This window comes from Mycteria americana, chromosome Z (genome assembly GCF_035582795.1).
Source record: "Mycteria americana isolate JAX WOST 10 ecotype Jacksonville Zoo and Gardens chromosome Z, USCA_MyAme_1.0, whole genome shotgun sequence".
Classification (NCBI taxonomy): domain Eukaryota; kingdom Metazoa; phylum Chordata; class Aves; order Ciconiiformes; family Ciconiidae; genus Mycteria; species Mycteria americana.
The window spans coordinates 79,329,048-79,356,033 of record NC_134396.1 but is presented as its reverse complement, the minus strand read 5'-3'; the positions used below and the strand labels follow the sequence as shown (position 1 = coordinate 79,356,033).

The 26,986-nt window shown below is 44.6% G+C and overlaps 1 protein-coding gene across 17 annotated transcripts; it reads right to left on the bottom strand.

Moving 5' to 3' along the window:
* Positions 1–740: 740 nt before the first annotated feature.
* MELK (maternal embryonic leucine zipper kinase) lies at positions 741–25,364 on the bottom strand. 17 transcript variants are annotated; one of them, XM_075488699.1, is made up of 18 exons: positions 25,197–25,364; positions 23,851–23,952; positions 23,468–23,553; positions 22,872–22,988; positions 22,185–22,328; positions 20,569–20,637; positions 18,405–18,497; positions 17,138–17,236; positions 13,962–14,030; positions 13,205–13,303; positions 12,126–12,212; positions 10,618–10,746; positions 7,985–8,113; positions 7,021–7,246; positions 5,158–5,251; positions 4,542–4,710; positions 2,305–2,408; positions 741–1,169 (listed from the first exon to the last, which is right to left on the bottom strand). In XM_075488699.1, the coding sequence occupies exons 2-18, from the start codon at positions 23,912–23,914 to the stop codon at positions 992–994; spliced, it is 1,956 nt and encodes a 651-aa protein (XP_075344814.1). In that variant the 5' UTR covers positions 23,915–23,952; positions 25,197–25,364; the 3' UTR covers positions 741–991. The 17 variants fall into 17 exon arrangements, with proteins under 17 accessions (XP_075344814.1, XP_075344812.1, XP_075344813.1 ...); XM_075488697.1 differs by lacking the exon at positions 25,197–25,364 and adding an exon at positions 24,532–24,661; XM_075488698.1 differs by lacking the exon at positions 25,197–25,364 and adding an exon at positions 24,023–24,142.
* Between the last annotated feature and the right edge of the window lie 1,622 nt (positions 25,365–26,986).

Genomic DNA, 26,986 nt, shown 5'->3' with positions numbered 1-26,986 from the left:
ACTTGTGTAGTTATTACTGGACATCTTTGCATAGAGAAAGGCTTCAACATATGTCTTCCCACTGCTGCTGCTTGGATTTATCCCAGTGTGGTTGCTACTGAAGCAAGGCTAAAGGCATAAATACTGCTACACAACAGACAACACGAGTGCTTGGGAGACACGTACCTTTTTCAAAGGCGATAGTCTAACACCCCAACCCACCCTTCTGTGTACTTACTAGTTCTGCATATTCCAGATTTTATTTCTAGTGCTTACCTTCTGCACCCGGTACTGTTAAAGGTGTCACTCTGAACTCCTTGTAGACATTCAGGGTTACAAATGCCTTCTCCCTTCACAACAGTTCAAAGGTGCTATTGTTCTTAACACAACGATCTGATGATCACTTAACACAAGAGCATCAGAGAGTACAGAGGCTTGTTAAGCATCACTGAGGTTTAGTAACGAGATATAGTAATGTTTTATATGGGATCATAGTTTAAATCCTAGCCCTCTTGACTTCACATTGATCGAAGACAGTCCTATTTTGTACAACATTGAGCACATAGCGTAACTCTGGGAACCACAGCTGTGACTTAGTTAATGATCTCAATAAATCCTACTTAAGCAGAGACAAGAAGAGAATTATGCAAATGACTATTTCTGTACCACATGTACTTGACAACTGAAGACATACCAGAATAAGCTTCAGCATACAAACACCAATACTTTAACCCACATACGTGAAAAATATGCAAGAGGGGGAACAGCTTACAGAATTTTATTTCAGAAGAGTTGCAGTTGCAGAACATTTATTACAAACTTGATATTAAAGGAAACATACAGAAGGCATATGTACAAAGAGGGATGGTTAAAAACCCAAGAAAGATGACAGATTTTTCAAATACAGCTGTGAATGTGACAAAGAATTACTTTTCTGAACATATCTTTCTAAAACATTATGATTAAAACCTCAGTACAAAACTGCTGCTTTCTCAGCACATGCATCAGCCCGTCACACTTGGCAGCCAGATAAGATGTCTTCCATCAGTCTCTTGTAGACCCAGGCATCACCTTTAAGCCGTTGTCGCCTGATACCCAGTACTTCAGGTTTACTGAGTTGACACACTTCTAACTCAAACTCCATAGTTACTTTGCCAAAATCTGACCGTGTTTGACATTTCAGGGTATAACTGTACAAAACAAAGGAAAAACAGAATAATCATTGAATGTTTAATGTTTGTTTTGCAATGCAATTTTGAATTAATAAAAGCACTTTACAGAAATTATCCTATTGCTATTCAGAATATTGGGAAACAACCCAGAATTTTGTAAACTTTGAATACTTTAGCCCCAGAACACTATCCTTATGCCCAAGTACCAACATGTAGCACCAACGTCCTACCCAGCCTACCCACAGGAACCACTGCTAGCCACAGACCTCCATTCTCAGAGTGCAGAGCTGGAAGGATGGAGATCTTCCTGCATTTTTCCTAGACAAGACTACTCTCCTCTCTGCAGAGACACTGCTGCTGAGAGGCCAGTAAAGCTCAGCTGGTGTGAAAAGTGGAAAAACTGAATGTGAAGTTTAAATAATTACAATGGGAGAAGGTGCTTCTTTGCAATCCAGTATCCTTCCAGATTTTGAGCTTGGAAATGCATCAGAGGTTGAAATATATTTGACATCCTACAACGCCTATCATTTAAATATTCAAGAACTTCAGAAAATGCATATTCATAAGTCAGCACAACATTTCGTTCATGCATTGGGAAACTGGGAAACAGACATTAAGCTTTGATCAGAACTAGGAACCAATCCTACTCTCAGTACCTTAGTCTAGTTAGCAAATCCTACAAACTAAAATAGTCCACACAAAGGTGTATGCATTCTGTGCAGCTTTTAAAATATACTGATCTCTTGGCTAAATGCTAATGTCTTAACTGCCAAGAATGAGGGTTAAAAGGTATCCACATTATCTCCCAAAATTGTCTGATGTGGTCATGTGACTGTACCCTAACAAACCTTTTGTATTTACAATTTCACAAGAGATAGACAAAATTCACATCAGCCTCTAAGAGCTACCTCACTATTATCAGTTCATATCTGTCAGTCAAAGAGTTCTATCAGAGCTCACTTAACATTGTTTTGCATTGTGTGGACAAGTTTTATTGCACACATTCACTTAGTGCTCTGTACGCTTTCTATAAAATTATTGTATTTTACAATGTGGGGCTGAGAAAGTAAGTTTAAATACTTCGCTTTATCAAGGATTGGAGTACTGACTATTTAGACAAATACAAATTGAATTCATCATATTTTACACTTACCCCTTCTGAACATATTCCACATGCTTCTTTGAAAGAACAGTGATTATTTCATTCAACAGTTGGTCTGGATTCAGTAGCTGAGTGGTGGTAACATTATAGTGTGCCTAAAAGTAGTCAGCTCATTAAAAAAAAAAAAAGAGTCAAGGAAAAAAAAAGTCTTTCTCCTAAAACTGAAGTGTTATGAAAAGTTTTCATAAAGAAAGCTTTGGAACAGCTAACCATAGTGACAAATGCTTCAACTTCCCAATATTATGATAATTAAGACACTGTAGTAGCAACAGGAACACTAAACAATGGCTGGACAATTAATATCAAAGCTTGTCCAAGCTATAATCCATCATAAAATCTGAAGTAGCAGTGATAGGCCAGGGCAGCACAGAGGCTGGCTATTAGAAGTCTTGTATGTAGCCAGAGGCGATTCCTGGAGAGGACTACAGAAGAGAGCCACACGACTATGCTTAGAGCACCCTACTGCACACTCCACAGTTGGGAGATTGCCTATAGTGTGTTGCCTAGCTGAGACTGAGCACTTCCAATATCAAGGAACAGGCATGGTGCCATGTGGCTTTTCTAGGACTAAAGCATGACCATATTTAAAGAAAAAAGGTAACTTATTACTCGTAAGTTTACTGATACAGGGGTTTTATCTCACTTGTCCAGTAAGTGACTTCTTGAACAACCTTCAGACACCCATATGTAACGAGAGAAAGTGTATGCCGACTGTAATATCCCACAAATGCTCTATCTAGATTCTGAGGTCACAGAAACAGATGAAAGAAGACAAGATCATGAAATAGCTTGAGAAAAGAACATAGGTTGACGATGCTCATAGGATAAGAAGCAGTCAAAGACTGCTTCTTACAGTTGTTATTCAGCCTAAAACATATGCAACTCCCTGCCATAACTGCTGTAACACTGTGAAATAAAGCTCTATTTTCCCCTATTGTATTCCAGTGTCCCTAGACGTGCATCAGTAATTTTGCATATACTATGGACAAAGGAAACTGATGCAGAAGGATAAAAGCTTTGAGAGACAGAGGATGTAGCTTTTGTTTCCGATTGCTAAGGTTCCTGAATCATTTGCACAGTCTGGAGTCCTGTCCAATGAGTTAGTCAGGTTTGTAGCCCAACATACGTCCTGAACTTGTAAGACTACCACCTTAGCTCTGACTAGTGCCTCCTGGAAAAGCTTCCAACTAGAATACAGTAGCTGAATTCCATTTACACAGGCTGCAAAACATAAAGTGGTCCTTTTACTGAGAGACAGCTCTTACTGTATAGTAGGCGTACTAACAGCTGCAGCTCCAGGAGCCAGTCAGCTGAAGGTATACATCAGTTATTTCTATGGAACTGTTTACACCTCAGAAACAGCCTTGCCTCTTTCACGTTAATCGTGTTTTTCAAACATGTCATCTACAGTTTCAAGTATAAATCCCTCCTTGTATAACTTTTGAAGTATATTAGCTGCTTTTGAGTGATGTATACACTTATGTTCACTACACTATTACTATGCCAATGCTATTTGATGTGTATTCTACAAAGCTAATATTAACTTCATGAGTCAACTTTGGTAGGTACAAATTATTAATGTCATTTTAAAGTGCTCTGTGCAATGCACTATCTGAAGAACTGCTTTTTCTATGGCTACTTAAAGAGGAACAAGTAGCCAACTGGCTCAGATGCAGTGACACCAAAACCTTAAAAATCAAAATTATGCTGCAGTATCACAGTGTTCAGAAATTCTTTCATAAGGTGTAGTTATTTAGGCCTTAAGTTTAATCTCAGGTTCTCTTGCCATCTAAAGACTATCTTGGAACAGACATATCACTCCTGGACTACAGAAACCTAAGCCAGGAACGTTATCAAAATTCATTTTCTTTTTTAGTGGAAGAGCTAGCAGTATCTCTATACAAATAACATGATTAAAAATTTTCAGCTAGGGTTCCTTTAAAACCATCCTGCTTCCCTCACATTTGGTTAGATGGGATATAAAAAGCAACAGCCAAACACCTCCCTTGATCTGTTGGTGACTTGCCTGAGCCCAGACTAACACGACATCTCTTGGCAATAACTGGGACATTATCATGTTAACAGAAATGCAGTAAGAGCAACTGCACTTTACTGTAGAATGCAGGCAAGTCAGATCACAGAAGTTTTCACAAGACCATTTCTAAAGGTATTGGATGTTTTCAATAATTATACTTCTTTTCATTTAAGATTTTTTCCAGCAATCATACCTTAACTTTCCTTGGACGATCTCTAGCGGATCGTTTCTTTTTGCTTGGTGTAAGCATTGTGATCACTTTATCTAGGCCTCTTTCTAGACTTCCAAATATTTTGGCTTTTCTCTTCTTTCGGCTGCTATCCACATGAGCTCGGTTGAGATCTAATTCCACTGAATGACACCTGTTACATGAACAAATGAATCAGTTATTTTTCCTCAGTGTTTAAAAATTAGTTATTTCAGATACATCACTAAAATATTACCAGACCTGACAGAATGAAGAAAACCAAAGCAACTGCAGTGTATTATAAGAGTTTCTGTTTGAAAGTCAGTTGAGATTTAAACCCAGAGATGTATATAGAAACTGCAGCTCTCTGGGGAACTGGAATAAGAAGAAACTTACATTATGGAAAACAGGAATATATTCTGAAGATAATTGAGTTACACAGTTTTAAAACTTTTCTCTGCCTTCAGTGTTTTCTAGTGAACGTAGAAAGAGGTTTTAGGAAAGTTTTTACCAAGAGAATGGAAATAAGAGCTTGATGTTTTAACAAGGCTTCCTGGGCAGTACACGGATTAAGGTAGTCCTGCTCTAAATCAGAAGTGTACACAAATAACTGGACATTTACCTTCTTTCGGGAAGAACCTCAGCTGCTGTCAATTCATCTGTGTTTGTTGGGTTTGTGGGTTTCTTAATTGGGGTGACTGTAGTGAACTGGCTCTCTGAAAGAAAGCATCCAAGCCAAAGCAAGTATGTTTTTGCATAAAGGATTTTCTTTTCTTCAGCAAGGATTTCTCGTGATTAATAATTTATTTCTAAAACCAGCCCCCTTTTCTATCTCAGGTCTGTATCTTCAGAATGATGAAATATGTTTTTGATATAACAACAATAGTACCCCTACTCTACGAAGAAAAACTGCAACTGATTTCCCCAGGGTGCTACAACTCAAGCCTTAGAGCAACCAATGCAGTTCAATATTAGAAATTTGGAAAGGAAGAGGATTAGAATTGCTTTCTTGCTCTGCCACTGGTCCCAGAATAAACACTGAGCAATTCACTGTGTCAAATAGTTGTGTTCCTCACCAAGCCATTTCCCTTATATGAAGGGTGTCACTTTATATAGCCATGTTTAATAACACACACTACATAACAGCTAAAAAGTTCTACTACCCACACATTGACAGAGTTCTGCAGAGCATGGTTTTGAATGTGCAGAAGCAAACACCAAGTGAAACAGTCAGAAAATGAGTTGTTACAATTAAACCCAACTTCAATGTTCAAAGTGTCAGCTCTCTAAAGAATTGCACCCTGCCCCAGACAATGATGATCTCAAAATTTCCAATGGATACTTCCACTTTTCTATCTCTAAGAAAGTATTAATACTACCTTTCCTGAATCAAAGATCTTTCAATGAAACAAAGAATTAGCTTTTAATTGTTTAATCCTCAGAAACATCTCACTAAAATGAGCTAAAACAGTGTTTCTGCATTTCCCATTTCAGAAAGAGTACCTACTTTTGCTTTTTAAACTTACCATGAAGTTAAACTTCACAAGTTACCACACAGAATCTTAAGACAAAAATCAAACTCATATAAACAACCAGTCTTTGTAGTGCACTTCCTTAAATCCTTTACAAAGGATGTCATTGAACAGCAGTATGTCCAAGATCCCTTATAACTTGAATCAGCCTGCAAAGACTTACTGTTTCTGAACAACGTTCCCTAGCATCTGGAACAGAAGAGTCTCCTCTTGTAAGGAGTTCTCGGCATGTGAAGGACAGAGTTAGCATTTACAGTATCAACACCAAAACTTTCCTGTTAATGGCTGAAGGGAATGGTCATGTACGTACAGGATCCATCATTTTTCATAAGAATGGACTAGACAGGCTGAGGACAGAAATTTCTGGTAACTCAGAAAAGCTGACATAATTTAGACGGATTTCTGTGGTTTATCACGTAACTGTAAGACCTATGCATTGTTAACAGATGTATTTTCACTGCCACACTAGACTATTACTGTGAAAATGCTGATACGTTACCATGAGAAACCCAAAAGTTAAATTCCTCTTAAAAGCAGACTTGACTAAAAGTATTACCTTGAAGGAAAATAAAGGTATAACAAAGAAAAAAGCAGAGCGTGGAAGAAATTGTGTTCTCAGTCTTCATGGAAAAGCGGAACCAGATGCAAGTTTTAGGAACAGAGCGCTTGGCTCTGTGTCAGAGCGTGCCAAAAGGCACGCACATGTGGTATTGTACGCAGCAGTGACTTCTGTAATTAACATACAAGTAACATGCCCTGATATATGGTTAAACCTCTTGCAGCACCTTATATGAGATGTAGTAGAGGAACCAGGCTGATGGATAGGGCAAAAAAAGTTAAGTCTTCCAGAAACAGATGTGTTTGATACACAAGTACTGTGTTCAAATGTTAATTTACAATAATTACTAAGCAACGTATATGTTCTAAGTTTCCATTAGGTACATTCACCGCACCTTTGAAGGCAGGTGCCTGGAAGGGTGTGGTTTGTACTTGCGTCTCAATCTGACTCTTCGCAGAAGGAGTCTTTGGAGCAGGAAGCGCAATGGGCATTTCGTTTCTTAAAGCTGACTCTGTATCAACATTCTCTTTGTTTTCATGCTGCTTTGATGCCACTTTTCTTGTCACTGGAGTCGACAGTGTGAATTCCGTACCATCCAGTTGAGCATCATGCCTTGAATGCTACAAGAGTCGTAACAAAAAAAAAAAAAAAAAAAGAGAGACATCCTTTGCTGTATTCTGATCACATTTAGGACTGCTACAGACAAGGAAATTCTAAAATTGAAGCTGCTTAAAGATACCATGCAATGCTTGCCTATCGAGCAAAACAGTTAAAAACTCTTCAATACCTCTGATTCCCTCTGTAACTTGCTAATAAACATCTCAAGTCATTTGCCATTTTTCTCTTCTCTTCTAAATTCTTCAGCTTGCCCATTTAAGACTATTCCTCACCAGCCCATCTAAACACAGCTAAGAATTTTCATTTGGTTTAATTGTATGATTTTAATTGCTTCACTGGATTTTCTTGTCCAATACAGACAGGCTGAACTTCTTCAAAGACTTGCCCAGCTATAGCCTAGCTCTGAGATCTTGTTTGCTGTACCTGAGTGTTTTCCTGTCAGTTTTAAAGTCTGCATTGCCTCAGTTACTCATTCCCTGTATGCTGGTTTTATGCATACCAAATGTCAAAGCTCAAGCTCTCATCAAATGAATCACGACCTACAGCTAGAGGAAGCCACAATCTATGTTCAGAGATAGATTTAAAATATTTCTTTACTCAGTTTGTAACTCCCTTTGGCCAGGGTCCACCAAACATTTAGATACGTAACAAGTTTTATGTACAACGAGAATAAGATTTTTTTCGATTAAGAATAACATATCTATTTTTTTTAAACTAACTAGTATTTATTCTTCAAACACCTGCTTTGTTCCGCGAGTATTTAGAATAAATTCTTCTAAAGGAGATTCTTCAAACAGTGAAGCTGCATCAGAAACTTCCATGGATCCAAACGCATGCGGCGCATCTTCATACGTCATAGCTTTTTCAGACTGAAAAGAAAGATTCAGTTGAGATTCCATTGCACTATTAAAAGGTAGAGTTCATCAGAAAAGTGTCATTAAAATCGACATCTTATTTCTTTCTAAGTTCCTAATGATGGTTAACAGCTAATGGAAGTTCCCGTGCCCGTGCCCTAACTTTTATAATATGACTTCAATACTGTTGTCGTGGATTTGTCATTTGTTTCAAAAGCAGATGTGAAATTATTCTCAAAGCACCATGACCAAGTCATCTTTCATGACCTGTGTCAAGAAGAGGAGCAACTCACAAAAAATACCTGCCTCTGATTTCAAGACTTGGGCCACAAGCTCTTTTCACCAAAAGCCAAATAATTAGCTGGAAAGAACCCAAGAAAAGAACGCAGTAACGTCTGAAAGGGGGCTGGATACAGGTAAACACATTACGTCCAAAACATACAATTATGGACTCTGGAACTCGCGTTCAGAAGCCTTCATCGAATTGCTAGCTGCGAAAAAAGTTGTCATTTATTCAGTCACAGGATTCCTAACTTCAGCCCACATTGCTAACCCTCACGGCTGGCACCACATACAAGCAGACACTGTGTAGCACAGTATCCTTAGTTTCTAACACCTTTTGTTATTCTCCGGAAACTCTTCCCAAGGACTCCTTTCATACCACTTCAGTGAAATTGCATACAGTTACTTTAAATTAGCAGTCCTCAGCTGGAATGGCTACCATTTGAGGAAGCTATGTTCTGCTGGCAGGTAAGTTTCTCTTGGCCTATGATCAAGAGTATTGCAGTGATCAGATCTCTCACTACTACTGGAACAGAAACAGAGCTTCCCAGTATGCTACCAGGCTTACTACGATGACTTACTAAAAAGCCGTTACCAGGGGGCTGCTAGCTACAGCCAAGAAAGTAACAGCCCCATATTGTGGTTGAAATCCCATTCCGTTACACTACGAATGCCTGAATAGGATTCCTTGGCTACCGTGTTCCAGAAGAAATTCATGCCATTGTGAATTTTTTGGAGTATCCTTCTACATCAAACTGCTTGAAATAAGGCAGTATTATGCACAAGCTTGTGCCACCAAATTCAGAAACTGGCTAAGTTAAAGGTTCTGTTTGCTTGCTTGTCTTCACGTTAGACCAGATCTAGCTAGACAGCTTTGCTAGTTGGGTATTTCAGCAAATTCAGTTGATATCCGCTCCTAGAGTCTACATGAAGGTAAGTTAAAATGTGCCCTGAGTGCTGTAGAAGGACTAATGGATTCTTGTGTTGTGTAGACATTTTCACAATCGCCTGTGAAGGCATAATGCATATGTTAAATAGTAGCATTAGCCAGATGAGTTTACCTAGGACACCACTAGAGATGAAGTAACTTCACAGCATCAGCGCTACTGAACCTAGAGAACCTCCACCTTAAAATCATCTGAGTGTAGAAGACTAACCCACCATGATCATGGAAATCACATTATGCATATTCAGCAACACTTATGATTCATGATCTGTTACGCAGCACGGGTAATCTTAGAATTCTCATCTGTGTTTCAAAGCAGTTGCGTGAGAAAACTTAAATTATTTACATGCAATTGAATCAGATGCATAAGAAAGTATTTATTCTGAGTGCTTGTCTCTGTGCAGAGAACAGCACATTCAGATAGCTAGCTAATAATTTTACACAGATGTCTACAGTTCAAGGGGGAATGGCTAATAGGAGGTCTGCAATTTTCCTGAATGCTTTTGAGTTTGTCAAACATAGACGAGTATCAGCGACATCACGTATAGCTCCATATTATATATGATATTGCAAGCAATTTAGCAATTTTAGACCAGTTCTGAAGTGCCCTGTTTGCACTTTGCTACCAAACCACAGGAACAGAAATTACTGTAAGAGATACAAAACTGCTTGAGAATCTAATTCATCAGAAAAACATCAGCAACGTGTTTCCTTTACTCAAAATAAACAGAATCCTCTCTGGGATTGTGTTCTAACAGGAAACAGATGAGGAAGGAATAGGTCTCTCCCCTTTGACCATCAGCTCGTGTAGTATCCATGTCATCTCAAAGTAGGCTGCCCAGATGACATGCCAGGATGTTTCAGAAGACTCTCCTTACTAAGCCATGCTAAATGCAACCAGCAAGGTACAAAAATATTTAGAGACTAGTGCAAAAGAGTACAGTAAGAAGGTAGGCACCACAGAGGAAAATCTGGAATGACCACATAGGCCAGCTAATGGGCAGTTTTAGTCCATTTCCGTGAGCAGCCAAGGGGAGGTTCTGTGCGGTCCTCACAAGGCACCATGTCCTCCCAGATAGTTATTCCAGTACTGTCAATTTGGAGAAGCAGCCCAGCTTGCTAAAACATGCTAATGAGGAGACCGAACTGTTTAATGACCAAGACTTTGGCTGACCGCACACATGCTCTCTTACTGATGTTTAGGGGACCAGTCTGTTTTCCCAGGCAAAGCCTTGTTAATGCAGAGCAGCATTTTAATCAGTATGTTGTCCTGTTGAATTCAAAAACTTACCTCGAGGCCTGCTGATTGTGCTGTACTGGCATGCCCTGTTAGACATGGAACCCTTAAGCGAACACGCTTGCCACGAGCCTTCTTGGATTGCAGCAAGAGATATGTTGCTGACATTTGGTCATATTTCCACTAGGAGGGAAAAAAAACCAAAAGAGTATTTTAATCTCCTCTTTGGAAACATTGTAAGTACAAAGCAAGCTCAGCCTTCTGAAAATGTCTGTGTTTCTGCAAGTTTTTCTACTTGCTGTGCATCCCTAATGTTTGGTCACCTAAGTGTAATTTCAGACTTCAGTTGATTCACTCTATGTGTTTGAGATCAAGAAACAGACTATGGTGGTTGTTCTTTGCAAGTTAGTTCATGGTACGCTCACTACAGTGAAAATCAATGCTGGGGCCAGAGTCTATCTACTGAAGTGAATGGCAAAGCTATTAATTCAGTTTAGCCAATATTTCAACCAGAGTCTCAATTTTTCTTAATTCTCCTCCTCCCCCCGCCCCGTTCTTCCTCCATCAGCAGCACCAACTTTTTGCATGATTTTCAGCAACTCTGCTTGTGTGAGGAACATGGGTGCAATGCTTGACAGGTTTGCAGCATAGTACAATTAGTTTGAATTTAGTTATAAGGGATTAGAAGTCCTCCAGTAAAGGACTATGCAAATGCCACAAACCTATTTGGGAGTACTTTTCCCCATGTAGCCAGATTATTCAGATTCTTTCCTATAACTGAAGAGCAAGTAGCATTAACAAATCCATCTTAAGTATCACACACATTTTATAAGTCTGTTTCTTCTACAGTTATGTGGAAACCCTAACAGTTTTTCCAAAGCAAAGAACTATGTCACTGCTACCATGTACAAAGAAGCAAAAAATTCAATTTCAAGGGAGAATTTTCAGATTCAGGTTAAAGCTGGAGGAGGCATCGTGTTTTAAGGCTCTTCTACAGCTTGCAATGTCATTGCTAATATTTGTACAAGTCTTCTAGTAGTAGTCAGTTCCACTTTTGTCACTTGTATTCAAAAGTGACTAAACATACTCGCTTTTTTTAAAAACTGTGAATATTAACTCCCAAAAAGATATTTTATAGTCTGGGTGATGCTGATATTTTTGTCTTACTCTTTTTTTTTCCTTCTTACTTATTGAACCATTTCAAAGCAAAGAGTTAACCCAGCAGCAAATGGCATCTGTTGTTCAACTATAAATTTCTGTAAGTCCATTCTGACCTTAAGAGATTCAGAAGGATTTTACCATGGTGGGAAATAACAGTAAGGTTTAGGAAACATGATGAGCACAATTAAAACAAGGAAAAGGAAAAAAAAAACCAAATTTGAACTTCAGAACTGTAGTTATAAGCTACAGCTAGATTCTGGAGTTCTGCGGGGACTCCTTAATTCTGAAAAGTGTTAAAAATTTCATACTTGAGAATAAGTGAGCATTAGTCTTAATACAGTAAGTTTCTTTACTGTATTACTGTGTTTAATTACTGTAAATTACTGATATATACTTCTTACCTCTGATATTAATTCCGACATACCCTCCCTGCTCTGTTTATGAAACACAGAAAGCTCCGTTATGCAGTCTTCATCAAGATGTCCCAGCTGCAAGAACATGATTGATATTGAAGCATGAGGCTTTCAATTCGTCTCATAGTCCATATCTGACTGTGACACTGTTGTGAAACCCAGTGGGCTGAGTCAATAATCAACCATTATTTTAGACCTTGTATTTTAAATAGCATCATAGCTAAATATTGTAGGGAAGAGACTGAAAGAGTCATACAAGTTCAACAACTTCACAGTCTGGCCCCTCCTTGCCGAGAGGCTGTGAATTCAAATAAGAAAGCCTGACAGCAGATGGGATTTTTACTAGAATGGAAGCTACACTTTCATCTCTCCTTAAATATTCAAAGCTATCAAACATGCACATCTTTTCCGGAGCCAGTCAGAGCTGATGCTGCAAGCACAGTAAAGCTGTTCTTTATCTAGAGAAACAGTGGCATCCAGTGGCCAAAGGGAGGCACTGGCTGCAAACATGCAGGAACTTCTCAGTACTTACTACTGCCAGCTAGATTATTTTCTCTCCCCCCCCCCCCCCCCCCCCCACCTTAGTCTCTCACACAAGTAAAACAAGTGATAGAGACACAGGACGGACATACTTTCAATGAGGTCAATTTTTTATTCAAACTAGCACTTTTCAGCGAGGACTAGATACAAGATAAACCATAATCACGTCTAACACGCTCCCAAGAACATTTGCGTTTTGCACCTTAAACGAAGTATTGACCAAGCAGCCTGGAGAATCAACTGGTCATTCATATGTGGAAATACTTCACATTGTGATGAGAAGTCAGTTATTTTGCAAATTAAGCATCAGCTGCAGAATACAATGAAAACACATTTGAAATTCCTCCCCAAGAGAAATTGAGAGAAAGTAGTAACATTTTGACAGCAAGAAGAATCAGAAAGGAGCCATGGCCATCTCAAAGTTCATCTTTGGAGAAATGTCTTCACACCTCCATACTGTGAGGATGGTAGTAAACCAGTAAAGATTACATTAAATACTTTAGTATTCATCTGACAAGTGTACTTACTGGGTATTTACTTTGCCACTGAACAGCATCAGAATAACCTTGCACGAGCCAAGGGTGAGTTAATAGATGCTTAACTGTAATCCGCTTCTTTGGGTCCACCTAGTGGGCAATAAAAATCAAGCTGATACTTAAATCACGGAGCAGAACTGAAAAAACAATTTGTCTTCTACTCCCAATTTTAGGGTGGTTAGAAGCTCAAATGGAAACCAATACTGTTTCATAGCTTCACCAAAAGGAAGGTCAAACACATGAGCTGTGAAGAGCAGTTACAGAACCCACAGTGACAATAAATGTTCCAGGACTATTCTTGAGCATTGGCTAGATTGCTTAGATGTAGCCCAAATGCTTAGCCAGTATGTTTAGCTTCATTTAGAAAACAGCTCTGATTTGCACAGCACCATTAAGAACAACCACATGCAGGCTGCTTGAAGACTTTGTTTAATCATTTAAATTTTGCTTAGTTATTTCTATACCCAATCATTCTTCTCAAAGACTTTTCAGCAGAAGGCAATGTTAATCTTTTCTTCAAAAATCTGCAAGAATTAAACTTCTTCTTTAAACACTGAATATTTTTTAAGTATTTCATCGATGTAGTGTTTTGATCTATGCAATAGTACTTCATAGACCATCTCTGTGTTATCAACACTGTTCTCAGCACAAATCCAAAACATAGCCCCATACCAGCCACTATAAAGAAAATTAACTCTATCTCAGCTGAAACCAGGACAGACCTATTGAAGAGAAGCAATACCTTTACCTGCAACATTTGGTTAAGTAGTAGTGCACTGCTAGGAGAGAGCCACTTTGGAATACTGTATTTTCCTCTCTGCAGAAAAAAAGAGTGTTTAGAATGAACCTTGAACAGCTAGCTCAAAAGGAACTCCTAAATTACTTGGAGGATAGTGACATCTGTATTCAGTCAAAAAGGAAGAACAGCAGGCACATACAAACTTAGCTTTAAGAATGACTTGAATAAATTTAATGGTAGCACTAAACCCCAGCTGTATTAGTAAGGTAAATGCTATGTTTGAATTATCAGCTGCAGTTTTCACCCACTCAGCTTGTGTGACATGTCCATCTCAGTCCACTTTTGCAGCTAACCTGCTCCTTAGCTATTGCATTGTTTCATCATACCAAGTTGATACTGAAGTTTTAGAAGTGCCAACATGTTGGAGCATGACTGACTGATATTAGCACTTTGAAATGTGAACATTCATTGAAATGACTACTTTTCAGACACTAAAAAGAAGCCATCCTCAACATGTAGCTATTCTTTTTTTGAACAGGTTACACCTCATGCTAGAGCTGCGATCTCTACTCATACTGCAGACAGGAAAAAGGCTGCAGATTTAACAGGTCAGTTTCTTTCAATTGAATGATGTACTGGGTTTTTCTTAAAATTCTTGATTAGAAGAAAATTGAAAATGGCTTTCAGATTTGAGATACAACACCAGTAGCTGAAAAGTAAACCAAATTCACCATCAAGGATCATTTACTTCTCAATGAAAATGGAGGGGGGGGGGGGGGGGGGGGCGGAAATCAGTAAACAGCCATTGTGAAATAACATAACCACCAACTTGTCAAGGCAGCTTTATTTCTACAAACAAATGCCTCAATAACAAACCAGTTGGTATTATACGCAACATACGTTTCTAAGCAGAGTATGTATTGCTTTGACATCACAGGTTAAAGAATTTAAGTTACATCTTTACAGACACTACTAAGGAGCTATTTATAAATAGTTTGTAGGCTGTTTCACAACACAGCTTTACTCTGAAACTAAGCCAAGTCAAGCAACACATGTAATCTGCATTTAGCTAGAATAAATAGCTTGCAATGAGGAAAAAAAATAGCTTGGTAAAGAGCTTGCAATAGCTACCAGATGCATAAGATCCCACCAGAAATAAGGGGGGTGGGGTGTTTTTTGGTTTTGTTCTTTAGTTTGGGTTTTTTTCGGAAGTTACATCACATGCTTGATTTTTCATTCACAAAGTAAAGACATTTATTCAAGTATTCCCAAATGAAGAGATGTGGAACATTCCAGGGAAAGAAATATTGCATGTAAGTCATATGATCCTAAATAGATTCAAGCAGCAGATTATTACATTGACTTGGAACAATAGTTCTGACTTGAGATTACAATAAATTTCAGGATCTATAATGTGTGAAATTAAATTCCACAACAGTGCATAAGCATCCTCATTTCAAGCCATTCTCAGTTCACAACCACCTAAAATTAAAACAAATTCAGAGTGCAAATAGGAAGCCTGCAGCTTAACACCCGTGGCATTCTCAGTTTTCGACTGCACCCAGACTAAGTTTTAAAACTTGGTCATCTCCGTTCACTTCACCAAGTGTCACTGGGCAACATTCTGTCAGTCCAAACAACTCAGCTCCTAGCTCCTGTGCATGTTAGACAACTATAACTACGCAGAAATAATTTTTTTATAAACTTCAGATCTCCGTTCCACATCTAAGCTCTCCGTTCACGTTTTAACTATTGACAAGTTTAAGACAATGAATACCTTAAGCAGTCAGACCATTTACCAGGTTCTGCATCTTGGCATCATGACCAGAATAAAGGATTTTCTGTCGTCCTACAAAAGTAGGCTTATCAACGGACAAGTTCTCTCTATGTACTAACCTTATGGATTGACAACACAGTTCACACCACAAGCAGAGAGGGAAAGGTAGCTCAAGTCGGATTGAGGACCTAGTCGATTCCCCTTTATAGCGATTTTACTGAGAAATTGCAAGCGCTTGCTACCATGATCTGGACGATGCTCTCAGTCATATGGTTTAGCTTTAGGTAGTCCTGCAGGGAGCAGGGAGTTGGACTCGATGGTTCTTATGGGTCCCTTCCAACTCTGAGATATTCTACGATTATGCAAGTAGGAAAGTCATATCATTTTAATGGTGACTCATCTGAACACAGGCACCTTTACACAATCTCTTCGCATCAGTTAGCCATTGCTTCCTTTTCTTTAAGTTCTTTACAACAACTCAAACGGAGGCTTCCTACAGGTCTTCTGTCAAGGTACTCAAGCCCACTCCAATTCCAGACTAAAAAGCCACGCTGTTTGATGAACTAATCCTGCACTTTATAGAGCTCCAATTGTTATACCCCCCGAAAATGCTCCCTGTGTAGATCAGCTGCCTGTTGCCTCCTACCAGAGTAGTCCTTGAACACTCTCGAGGAGTTTTTTGGGGGTTTTGTTTCTAGACATACCAGCCTCTGGGTGAGAGAAGGACAAAGAGGTAGAGGAAGCCAAAGCCCTTACCCAACACACTACTCCTCACCCCCCTCGCTTACGAGAAGCTTTATCAACAGACATTTCATGGCAGCTTAGAAGCGGTTGGTAGAGTTGCGTGTACGATGTGGAACAGCAGCTGTTTAGCTGCATCAGGAGGAGTTTACAGGCAAACAGAACCAACGACTGAATTCTATTACTTCCTATTCATTCAACTTTTTCTGTTGATTATGGTGTCTCAACATTTCCTCCTCATTTTGGAGGAGGAAAGCATAATAGCAGATGCAGAACCCTGCAGAACCATGAGAATAGCTGACATTTAAGAACATCATTTTTGGTAACGCAAAGGACATATTTGCAACTCTATTCCACACAATACAGGGAGAAGCCAGACAAAGGCTCAGATACAAAAACCCAGCCCACCAGCAAGAAAATGCTCCTCCTGAAACTTCATTTCCTATCACGTTATAGCACCAAGCTAGAGTACTGCAAAGGCCAATGGAAGATGCAAACAAATCCACAAAATATTGGTAAGAACAGTAGCAAAGCGTAGCAAAATTCAGCAGACGTGCCTTTTCGCCCTAGGCACAGCTCAACAGGTTCTGCCATCAGAAAAGCAAGGGCCTCTCATAAAGCTTAGCAATGTCTGTTCCTAGAGTATTCTAGCCCCATCAATACCTACCATTATCTTCCTGTAGACAGCCACAACGTTGTCATCATCAAAGGGGAGAAAGCCACACAGCAGAGCATACAGCAGTACTCCCATGCTCCAAATATCTGCCTAAAAAAATAAGAGTGGAAGTTCACAAACCCGATCTCTCCAAAATGGCTTAGAGACAGGTAACATTACCCCCTTCAGCAAAGTCCACATACAACCCATGAAAAGCAGGCTCCTTAATTCTGGACAGAACTCTCATATTCCAAGTGAAAGCACACAACCCAAATTCAATTTTCAATTCACTTAAGCTAGAGCACTAGGAAAACCAATATCCTCTCCTTCGATCACCAAATTGCTGCATTAACGTCAACCTACAAGAATTTCACTGGCAAAAATGAAATCAAACTCATCACAAGGGATTTAGTACGGTAACGTATTACTGACTCCAACAGCTGTCAGCACAGTTACAATAGACTTGAAAGCCCTACTGTTTCTTCTCTATTCGTATAGGCGCGACAAGGTACACACACCTCCTACTGCCTCATACTGTAAGTCCCGCTTAGAGCATAAAGCAAAAGGAGGCTCGAAAAGCACTGGACTTCATGGAAAACAAAACAAACAAAAAAAGAAAGCAGGGGTTAGAGGCCAAGGACAGTGGTGCGAAGGGATGTACAAGGAAAAGAGACCAACTCCATCCAGCAGCGCAGCGATTTAGGAAGCTTGAGGGGACTGCAATTACAGCATTTTGGATGGATTCACAAAAGGAAGTAGCAGGTCCTAATGTTCTAGTCATGGAATCAAAGTGGATAAACTCCACATTTTTTCTTCTCTCAAATTTTATTACACTGCGCAGTGCAAAGAGACCAAGTTTTCGTACATGGATTTCAAGCTAAAGACAGGCCTGATGAGGCATACAAGATACTGTGACTGCACAAAGATTTGCAGCAAGAGTTGGATAATTAACAGAACAAATCACTGCTTGAAAGAACGTGCAGTAGAAGGAAGGAGTTTAAGTTACTGTTTCGTAGGCACTAAAACATGGAGCAACAAATGGAGATGGCGAAGGATTAGTCAGAGGAGCTAGCCAGCTACATGATCTGTGGCCAAGGGCACTACGTGCCATTCCAGGCTGTGACTGTTGAGGCTAGTCACACAGCTTCCGAGAACTACCTAGGCAATGGTAGCCAGCAGCAGTCGAGAGAGAAACCCTGTGAGCCTATCTGAACCTCACCACCTTTAAATACACGGGGAGTGGGGAGGGGAGACCCTAACCCAAAACCGTGCTACGTACCTCTGAGCCAATATAGGCTTTGCCCTGAATCAGCTCCGGTGCTGCATAAGCGGGGCTTCCACAGCATGTGTTCAGATGGTAATCGAGGCCACCCTAGAATAACACAGAAAAGCAATCGCACAGATGCATTTGCTTTGACACAGCTTAAGTCTTCCAGCAACGACATATTAGAGGCTTCATTTCCCTCTGCTGTGCATCTACATTCACCTTACATTTTACTTTAGTGAAATATGTGGCTTCACTAGGCAAAAACTTTCTAAGACCAAGAGGATCCTATCCTAGAGTTCAGATCCCAGGCTGCTCATTCATCTGTTATCCTAGCAGTCTTCTCCACAGCTCCTCCTCTGATAAGAATACTTCCCTTTGCAACTGCAAAGAGAAGAGAGGTGGAACGTGGGAAGAAGTCATCCAAGAGCTACTGGGCATGAGGCGAGCTGGTTATTTATACCAGTATTTAATGCAATAATTTCATGAAGAACCACTAAAAAGACTTCCTTACTAAAACCGTGCTATTACTTTGCCTGGGCTTTGTTCTGAGCAGACCAGAATAAGACGACGTTGTATCACCAAGCGTGACAGATGCACTCGCCCTCTTAACCAAACTAGCGATATTTTGGTACAGGCTCCAAAGGAGGTAAAGGCCTGAGCTGTAGCCGGGCCAAGAACTCCTCTCGTCCCGATCCGTTCCCTGAGAACCCACAAGGAAGCTGAGCGGCACAGCGAGCATCGGTGCATAGGAGCTTGGAACGCCCATCACGCGATTGACGCGTGAATAGCGGGTGGCTTTTCCAAGACTCATTTACGAAGGAACAAAGCAAGCTCTGGGTCCAAGGAGCCTCATGCATAGCTTTCCTATCGCATGTCACCTGACTACGAGCCAACCACTTTATCCCTAAATATGAGAGAAGCGGCCTAAGTGAGCCGCCTTTGAGCTCTCCCTGCTAGGCAGCCTGGCTGCATGGCGGCGATCTCCCCTTGAGCTGGGACCCCTCTCAAGGCTGCTCCTCGCGGCAGAGAGACCTGTTACCAACAGCAGACCTTTGGTAAGCGACCCATACCGCGCATAGCCTTGTAGCATGCTAACTTTGCTTTTGCCCTGGGAACTTTGATTGCGTGCCGAATTGATACATTTTGCATACGTAATCCCTTAGACGTAAACCATTGTCCAAGTCTGAGACTAAGACTGGACCTAGCTGCGCCTAAGCTCCATCAGGAGTTTAGAAAGCAACGGGGTCTACTCTGAACCTTGTGACTCCACAGGAGGGCCCTCCCTACCCTTTGTATCCTCAGTCTCGCTGCAAATCCTTTTAACTCGCGTGTAACCCAATTTTCCTGTGTACGTTTCTTCCATGCAGTAATTAATAGAGTGACCTTTGCCATCGAACTTCCTTAAGTCGCACTTTTATAAACAATGTGAAAGCCACTTTTGCTAATACCTTTGACGGTGACTTTTTAAGCGCTCTAAATCACTCATTCACGACACCAAGGTACTGGTCTAACGGTCTTGATTGCCTGCAAGGTGCTCTAACTTGAGTCAAGTAGAGTGACCTGAGGACAAGTAACTGTCTTTGGATCAGTAAGACCTTCTTCCCATTAAATTGCTTCCTAACAGCACCCACCTCGCGTGCTAAGCTGACAAATAGAAAGGCCTCAGAGAAACCAATTTTAAACTCCGGAAACAACTCCGTACAAGCATATGGAAGCAGAGGATTTGTAAACGTAACTGGAATAAACGATTCGATTCCACCCACAATCTCCACATCCAGACCAATCTTTTGAAAAAAAAAAAAAAAAAAGACATACACCATGGAAACTTCTTAGGAAAAAATGCGCACCAAGATAAGCTTTGTATTACAGGCCTTTAGACGTGACCGCAGGTGCTATACACGCAAGATGACCTCTGCCTTAGATTACGATAAAAGATGAAGCGTAAGGGCAGAAAACGATCCAACGCTCTTGCTGGTCGTAACACGCAGTTAACCGCTCTCTCACACGGTTACGGCCCTACCAAGTAACTAGTGACTGGATGACAACTGTGCAAACGGCTTGAATCCAGGGTCTTTGGGCAAGTCTCTGCATTGCACTCTGAAGTCAAACGTGCTTGTTTTATGTGCGTGCAGTAGCTGATTTAGCTCTGCTCTGGGAAAGCAACTGAGACTCTTACCTTTGGCTTTGCACAAAGTCCAAAGTCTATCAGCTTCAAGTGATGTTCCTCGTCAATCAGCAGATTTTCCTGGTAAAAGAGAAAGGGGTGATGAATGAATGAACGGACCTAAGTATCCAAGGAACCACGTTTTCCTTCACCTTATTTCTTCTGGTCATTAGCAGCCAGAATTTACCTGAAGCTCTCCTCTGGAGGTCTCGATTGGTCGCTAATGACTATATCCCGTATTCCAGATGGGGAACGCTAGGTCCCATCTGCTGGGAAGGGCCGGGGAGCGGCAGGGCCTCGATAGACAGCAAGCTGCACATGAGGCCGCAGGCTGCTCTGGCAGAAAAGGCGGCCAGCAATATCATGGACTGTATTAAAAGGAGCACAGGTAGCGGACTGGGGGAAGTGACTCTAGTCCTCTGTTCAGAGCAGCTAGAATAGCGCGTCTAGTTTCTGCCCCCCTCAGCACAGGAAAGACATCAAACTGAAGGAAGCTCAGCGGATGGCCACCGGTCTGCTCAGGGGGCTAGAGCGCTTGCTCAATGCGGAGAGGCTGAGGGAAAGCCATTCGTTCAGCCTCTAGACAAGAAAGCTTCGGTGGAGACCTCAGAGCAGCCTTTTAATACCTACAAGGAGGGCAGGAAGACAGGGCTAGTCTCTTCACAGCAGCGCGCGGTGGGATAGCGACAGACAACAGGCATCAAGAGACGTTCAGACTGGAAATAAGGAAAAGCCTTCCTCCTCGTAAGGACAGCGAGGAGCCGAGCAGGTTGCCCAGAGAGATTGCGCTGCCTCGTCCTTGGGAGCGGTCGCAGCTGCGAGTGGAGGAAGCCCCAGGAAGCTTGGTCTGACGCTGCTTTGAGCAGGAGGGTCAAGCAGAAGCCTCTGGAAGTCACTTCCCACCCAAGCTGTCATACGATCCCACGAATCCCTCGGCTCTCCGGCTACAAGCCGACTCCTTCCAAAAGGTACACACAACGCTTCGTTTGGGGAGAAGTTCTTTGGAGACAAAGATTTCATGAGCTGTCTAGGAAGACGCTCGCGCACTAAGAGTTCGCTTCTCTCGGAGGTGTCGGCATCTCTAAAAATGCAAAGTTCCAACCCCTTCAAGGAGAAAGGGACTCCGGTCTTCCATTCCCTAAACCTATGCTTAAACTCTGCAATGAGAGCAAAGCCACAGGATGGGTCCAGTAGCATTGCGTCTCCCCCTACACCCTCTGCCTAGCCACCGCTTGCTTAAACTATCAGTGTCGCTTTTCCCTCTGGGCACGGAAACAGAACGGTTTGCACAACAGAGTGGCACCATAAAGGCTCTCTCCAGGCACCAGCTGGAATAAAGGGGAGAACAAAAACGCCTAAGCAACATGCAGAGTCAGATCCAGGTCTCTGCTCCGCTCCCAGCTGGAGCGTGTTGTTCTGCTTTCTCTTTCAGAGCAAGCTCCTTCCTCAGATATAGCCACATCCAGCTCAGCTGAGGAACACAGCGGCGAGTAGAAATAATGCTCTTTCAGAAGACGTTCGATCAAGAGCTACAACGGCGAAGGCATAACCTACTGCGGCTCGTAATGGAGAAGTAAAAGCGGGTGTTCGCTACTACTTATGCGAGTCTGACTACTGCTCAGGCTTACCGGTTTGAGATCCCTGTGGGCATATCCCTGACTGTGAACGTAAGCAATTGCTGAAACAATCTGCCGAAAAAACACACGAGCTTCCTCTTCTGAAAGGCGGTCCTTCGCAATTATGTAATCAAACAGCTCTCCTCCGGGACAGTACTGCATGAAGACAGGAAAAAGAGAATGCATTTAGAATACAGTAATGAAATCTAAACGACGACGAGCGCGCTGCACAGCAACGAGAGGACACTCTTCCATTCCCTCTGCTTTACCACAGTAGCGCCCGAGTGCCCCCCCCGCGCGCCCTAGCCAGCACTGCGGCAGACCAAACAAGCTGACAAGTCTGACTCGTGCCTGATGCGTTGCAACGGATACGTCACGCTACCGTCACAGGCGATACGGATTGCCCAGGAGGCGACAACCACGCGGGAGTTCTGGGGTCCCGCGTATCCTGCTGATGCTATTTTAAAAGAACTGAAGCGCGAGGTAGGAGTTGAAGCGATTTCACTTACTGTAAACACTGAAGAGCGGCTTTTACAAGAAGACAGGACATACTACCAGCTTCATTTTTAAACTAGAGCGTCTTGAACACGCTCGTCATTGAGATAACTTTTTAAGAATCGTTGCCTTTGAGCTCTGCTATCATCGACCGCTACAGTCAAAACCAGGAACCTTCGCCGTGGCAGAAGCACCGCTTCTTACCTCTAAGACCATGAATATTTTCTTGGATGTCTCTATCACGTGGTACAACTGGCAAATATGCTGGTGACGTAAGTTCTTCATGGCATCAATTTCTATTTTAACACGAGGCAAGTCATCCTAAGAGACCACAACAGCAAGAACTGTGAAGCTGCCGACGGCTTGGACTGCCTGTACATCACAGTAAGCATCAGACTACCGCGCAACACAACGTTTCACAGCAGGTATACGACAGCATGCAATTCGACTGCTCAAATCCAATCCGGCCACGGCTCTGCCGTTACTCCCCTACAATTCTGGCACCTTGATCAGCAACGCCACAGGGGCGGATGTAAAATAGCTGGTATTCTCATCGGCATTCTGTTTGAACTACTGCAGTAATCTTTAACTGCCTCAACTTTACAGCCAGAGAACGTTGCCCCCTTCACGAGAGGGCGCAAGACTGAGGGTCCTCTGTTAAAATTCCTTCAAGCCTACAGCATCCGTCAATAGCCAACAGGACAAGCAGGCAGCATTTCGACGTGCCACACCCCGGCTTCTCGAGAACTCCACAAGAACAGCAGAAGACGCTACGAACTTTTAAGTATCTTTTGGCTTACCCCTAGAGCAAGTTTGTCCATGATTTTTATCGCAACTTTTTCACCAGTGAGGAGATGTCGCGCAAGTTTTACCTTCGCAAACCCACCTAGAATTGGAAAGAGACGTTTAAAGCTCAGCGCGGTGACGTGCTTTCTCGCCTATAAGCTCTCAGCCACCCTGGACCACGTAGCGTGCACGGCGCGCAGCGTCCTCTGTCCTCGTTCGAGGAAGAAGCGGTCACTGCTACCAACTTGCAGTTTCGTTTTCAGAGTTCTGCCCCCCCAAACGCAGACTTGAAACGCGACCTCTAGATTCTGCAGTAACAGCTGGCCTACACGCAGAGAAACGCTAAAGCGGCTCGACAGATCGCGCACGTCTCTCTGCACGCCCAGATGAGGCCTACCTGTTCCAATGGTTTCGGTGAGCTCATAGTACTTGCGAACTTCCTCGTAGTCGCCTACAGCCATTCTGAGAGGAAGAGGGATCTTGCAGTTCTTCTCCGCACCTGCAAGGAGAAAGCCCAGCCGGTGCTCCCGCTTTTCCACTCCGGGCAGACCCGTAGAAGCGGAAAGCACATTTGCTGCAGCTCGGGGGGCCGGGGCGGCGGGCGACCCGCTTTCACGACCGAGTGCCGCACACCGAGCGGCGAGTTGAGAGACGAGTAAGCCTGGCCGCCCGCAGGCAAGGCCACAAAGCGCGGGCGCCTTTCGGGGGCTCCTCGCTGGCGCTTGGCAGCGAGAGCGGGCGGCTGCGCTGCAGCAGCAGCGATAAGGCCCCCGCGCCGGTTCCCTCCGCAGGGCGACGACCGAGGCCCCAGAGGACGCCGCAGCGGGCTCCTCCTTCCGCGGGCTGCGCCGAGGCGGCAGCCCAGGGAAGAGGCGGCTCTGAGCGCTGCTCCCACGCTGCCCGCAGCCCAGCTCCGCCGCGGACCCCTCCGGCGCCCGCCGCCAGGGCCGGGCCCGCCCGCGCTGCCCGGCGAGAGGCGCCAAGCGCGCCCCCGGCCTCCCCGGGGCCCTGCCGCCGGGGGACCGGCGAGAGGCCGCCCGGCCTCCGACGGCGACGGGCAGCGGAGGGCAGCGCTCACCGCCTGGGCAGCCGCCTCCCGGCGCGGCCGTTGCCGTTCAAATCTCCCTGCCGCGGCGCCCGCTTCCGGCCGGGGCGCCCGAGGGGCCAATGACCGCGCAGCGGGCGGGCGGGGACGCGGCGCGCATGACGGGAGGGAGGTCGCGGCGGAGCGGGCGCCGCCGCGGCGGGAGGGTCTCCGCGGCCATCTCGCTGCCGACGGGGACGGCCCCGGCCCGGCCCGGCCCGGCCGAGACGGGAAGCAGAGCAGCGCCCGGTCCCCTCGGGAAGGCCGCCGCCCCCTACGGCCGCCGGGGTCTGTCGTGGGAGCCGCGCCGCCGGGCCCGCGCCACGCACAAGATGGCCGCCCGGCCCGCCGCCGCGGGGAGACTACGCCTCGCAGCGTGCTCCGCGGGGCCGGCCTGCCGGGACGGGCGGCCCTTCCCGCCGCCAGGCCCGGCAGCCCCGCGCCGCCGGCCCCGGCGCTGCCCCCGCCCCGGCGCCGCCCTGCTCCGGGCACCACACGGCCCCCGCCCCGGCCCCGGCCCCGGCCCCCGCCCCGGCCCAGCGGGGAGCAGCCCGGGGCAGGCGAAGGAAGCGAACGGAAGCGCAGGGCTTGCCGTGTTAAGGCTGGGATTGAAGGTCCGCCTTTGCTGCGGCCGGCCGTTCCCCTGCCAGGCCCTTTACCTTTCTGCGTGGCAGACGTCTCGTCCTAGAGCCACGAGCAAACAGGCAAAAAACCCAAAGGCTGGTGGAACGCCTTATTTCTGTCAACTGTCTCTCCTTTGGAATCCTCCCAGAGAGGCGGGATCTTTCCTGAATACAGAGAAAGGCCTCCATGTCCGAGGGTAAGGGTGAAGTCTCTCCTGGATAAAAAAAGGGGAGGAGGACATTTTGGGGAGAGAGAGCGGGGCCATTCCTTTCGGGCAAGACAAACGGTGTTTTGCTTCCCTGGAGATGTGAACGTCATCACCCTGGAGATGGGAGAAAACCATCCTCCAGGTGATTCCTGGAGACGCCTCCCCATGGGCTGTCATCTTCTATTCTTCATCGGGCAATTAACAGCTCCTGGCCTCCTGATGCATAGAGTCACCCGTTACGAGAACCGTTGGTTAATCTGACTCCGACATTCTCAGTCAGCCGTTCCCTACGTGACTATCGCAGAATAAAGACACTGAACGGGGGAGGCGAGCGTAGCTCACTACTGGTATTGCCTGGAAGGAGGCAGGACAACCTTGGTGCCGAGGGTTAACCCTGGTGGGCTGCGAAGCTCCGCACAGCTTGGGCTGGGGGAAGAGGCAAGGGAGAGGAAAAGCGAGCAGCCTGGTGAGTCAAGGCGAAAATCGTTTCGTAAGCAAAGGAGAAGTGGAAGAAGAGAGAGAAAACCAAACAAAGCCAGGAACGCGAAGGCGAGAGGCAAGCACCTACCGCCACCCCTGGGTAGACCGATGCCCAACCGGTTGCCGAGCGAAAGCTGGCTAACCTCCCGACGCGCCCTCCCCGCCTTTTTTCTCGCTGAGCACGGCGCGATGTGGCACGGACTGTCCCTCTGGGGAGCTGGGGTCATCTGCCTGCTTGCGTCCCCTCCCAACACCTTGCGCGCACGCACCACGCAGCCCTCCCCCCTTCACTGGGGTGGCGTAGCGAGGCACAGAGGAGGCCTTGAGGCTGTGCCAACACTGCTCAGCAGCAGCCGAAACATCAGTGTGTTACCAGCGCTGGTGTGGTCACAAGTCTGAAGCACGGCGCCTGAGGAGCTGTTACGAAGAAAAGGAGCTCCATCCCAGCCAGGCGCCGTGCACCTGGGAAAACAGGCAACGGGGCTAACGACCTCTGACCATCTCGCTGCCGCCGTACGCCGCAGAGATGCGCGTGAACGTTGGCTAGCTGTGCGGGCAGTAACGCCCCTGGGGTGGAGCGACGAGCGCACCGCCTGCCGAGCGCTCACCACGTTTGAGTATCGCTACTCTGAACAGAAATGCCGAAACACAGCAACGAAGGGAATGAAAGCACGTTGCCCCGAGCTGCTGGCACGGAGCAGTTCCTCAACGCGGATAAAACTGAGCTTGACGGTAATTTTAAAAATAATTGAAAAGCTGAGCATCGGAAGCGGATGAGAAGGTCCGGGAATAGTGGCAGAGCAGCTGGGCCTGCACCTGCACTTTAAGCATTGTGGGCGATTGCTAGCCTGTTGACGGACGCCAGCTCTGCTTGCCGTACCTTCTCGAGAAGACGGTGTTTTGGGGACAGTTGGCTTTCTCTGAGCTGCAACTCGGGAGCACTCGTGGCATCTAGATGCACCTTCAGTGGTCTGACCCTGCGGGGTCCCGGCCCTGTCCCCCTGAGGGTCCCAAGACCCTCCCCCTGGGGGTCCCCATCCCGGGGACAACGGGCAGCGAGGTGGCGGGCGACATCGAGAGGCCGCTGTCACGGCGGGCCACGCGCACGGCTGACTGTGGCTCCATTTGGCGTGGGGG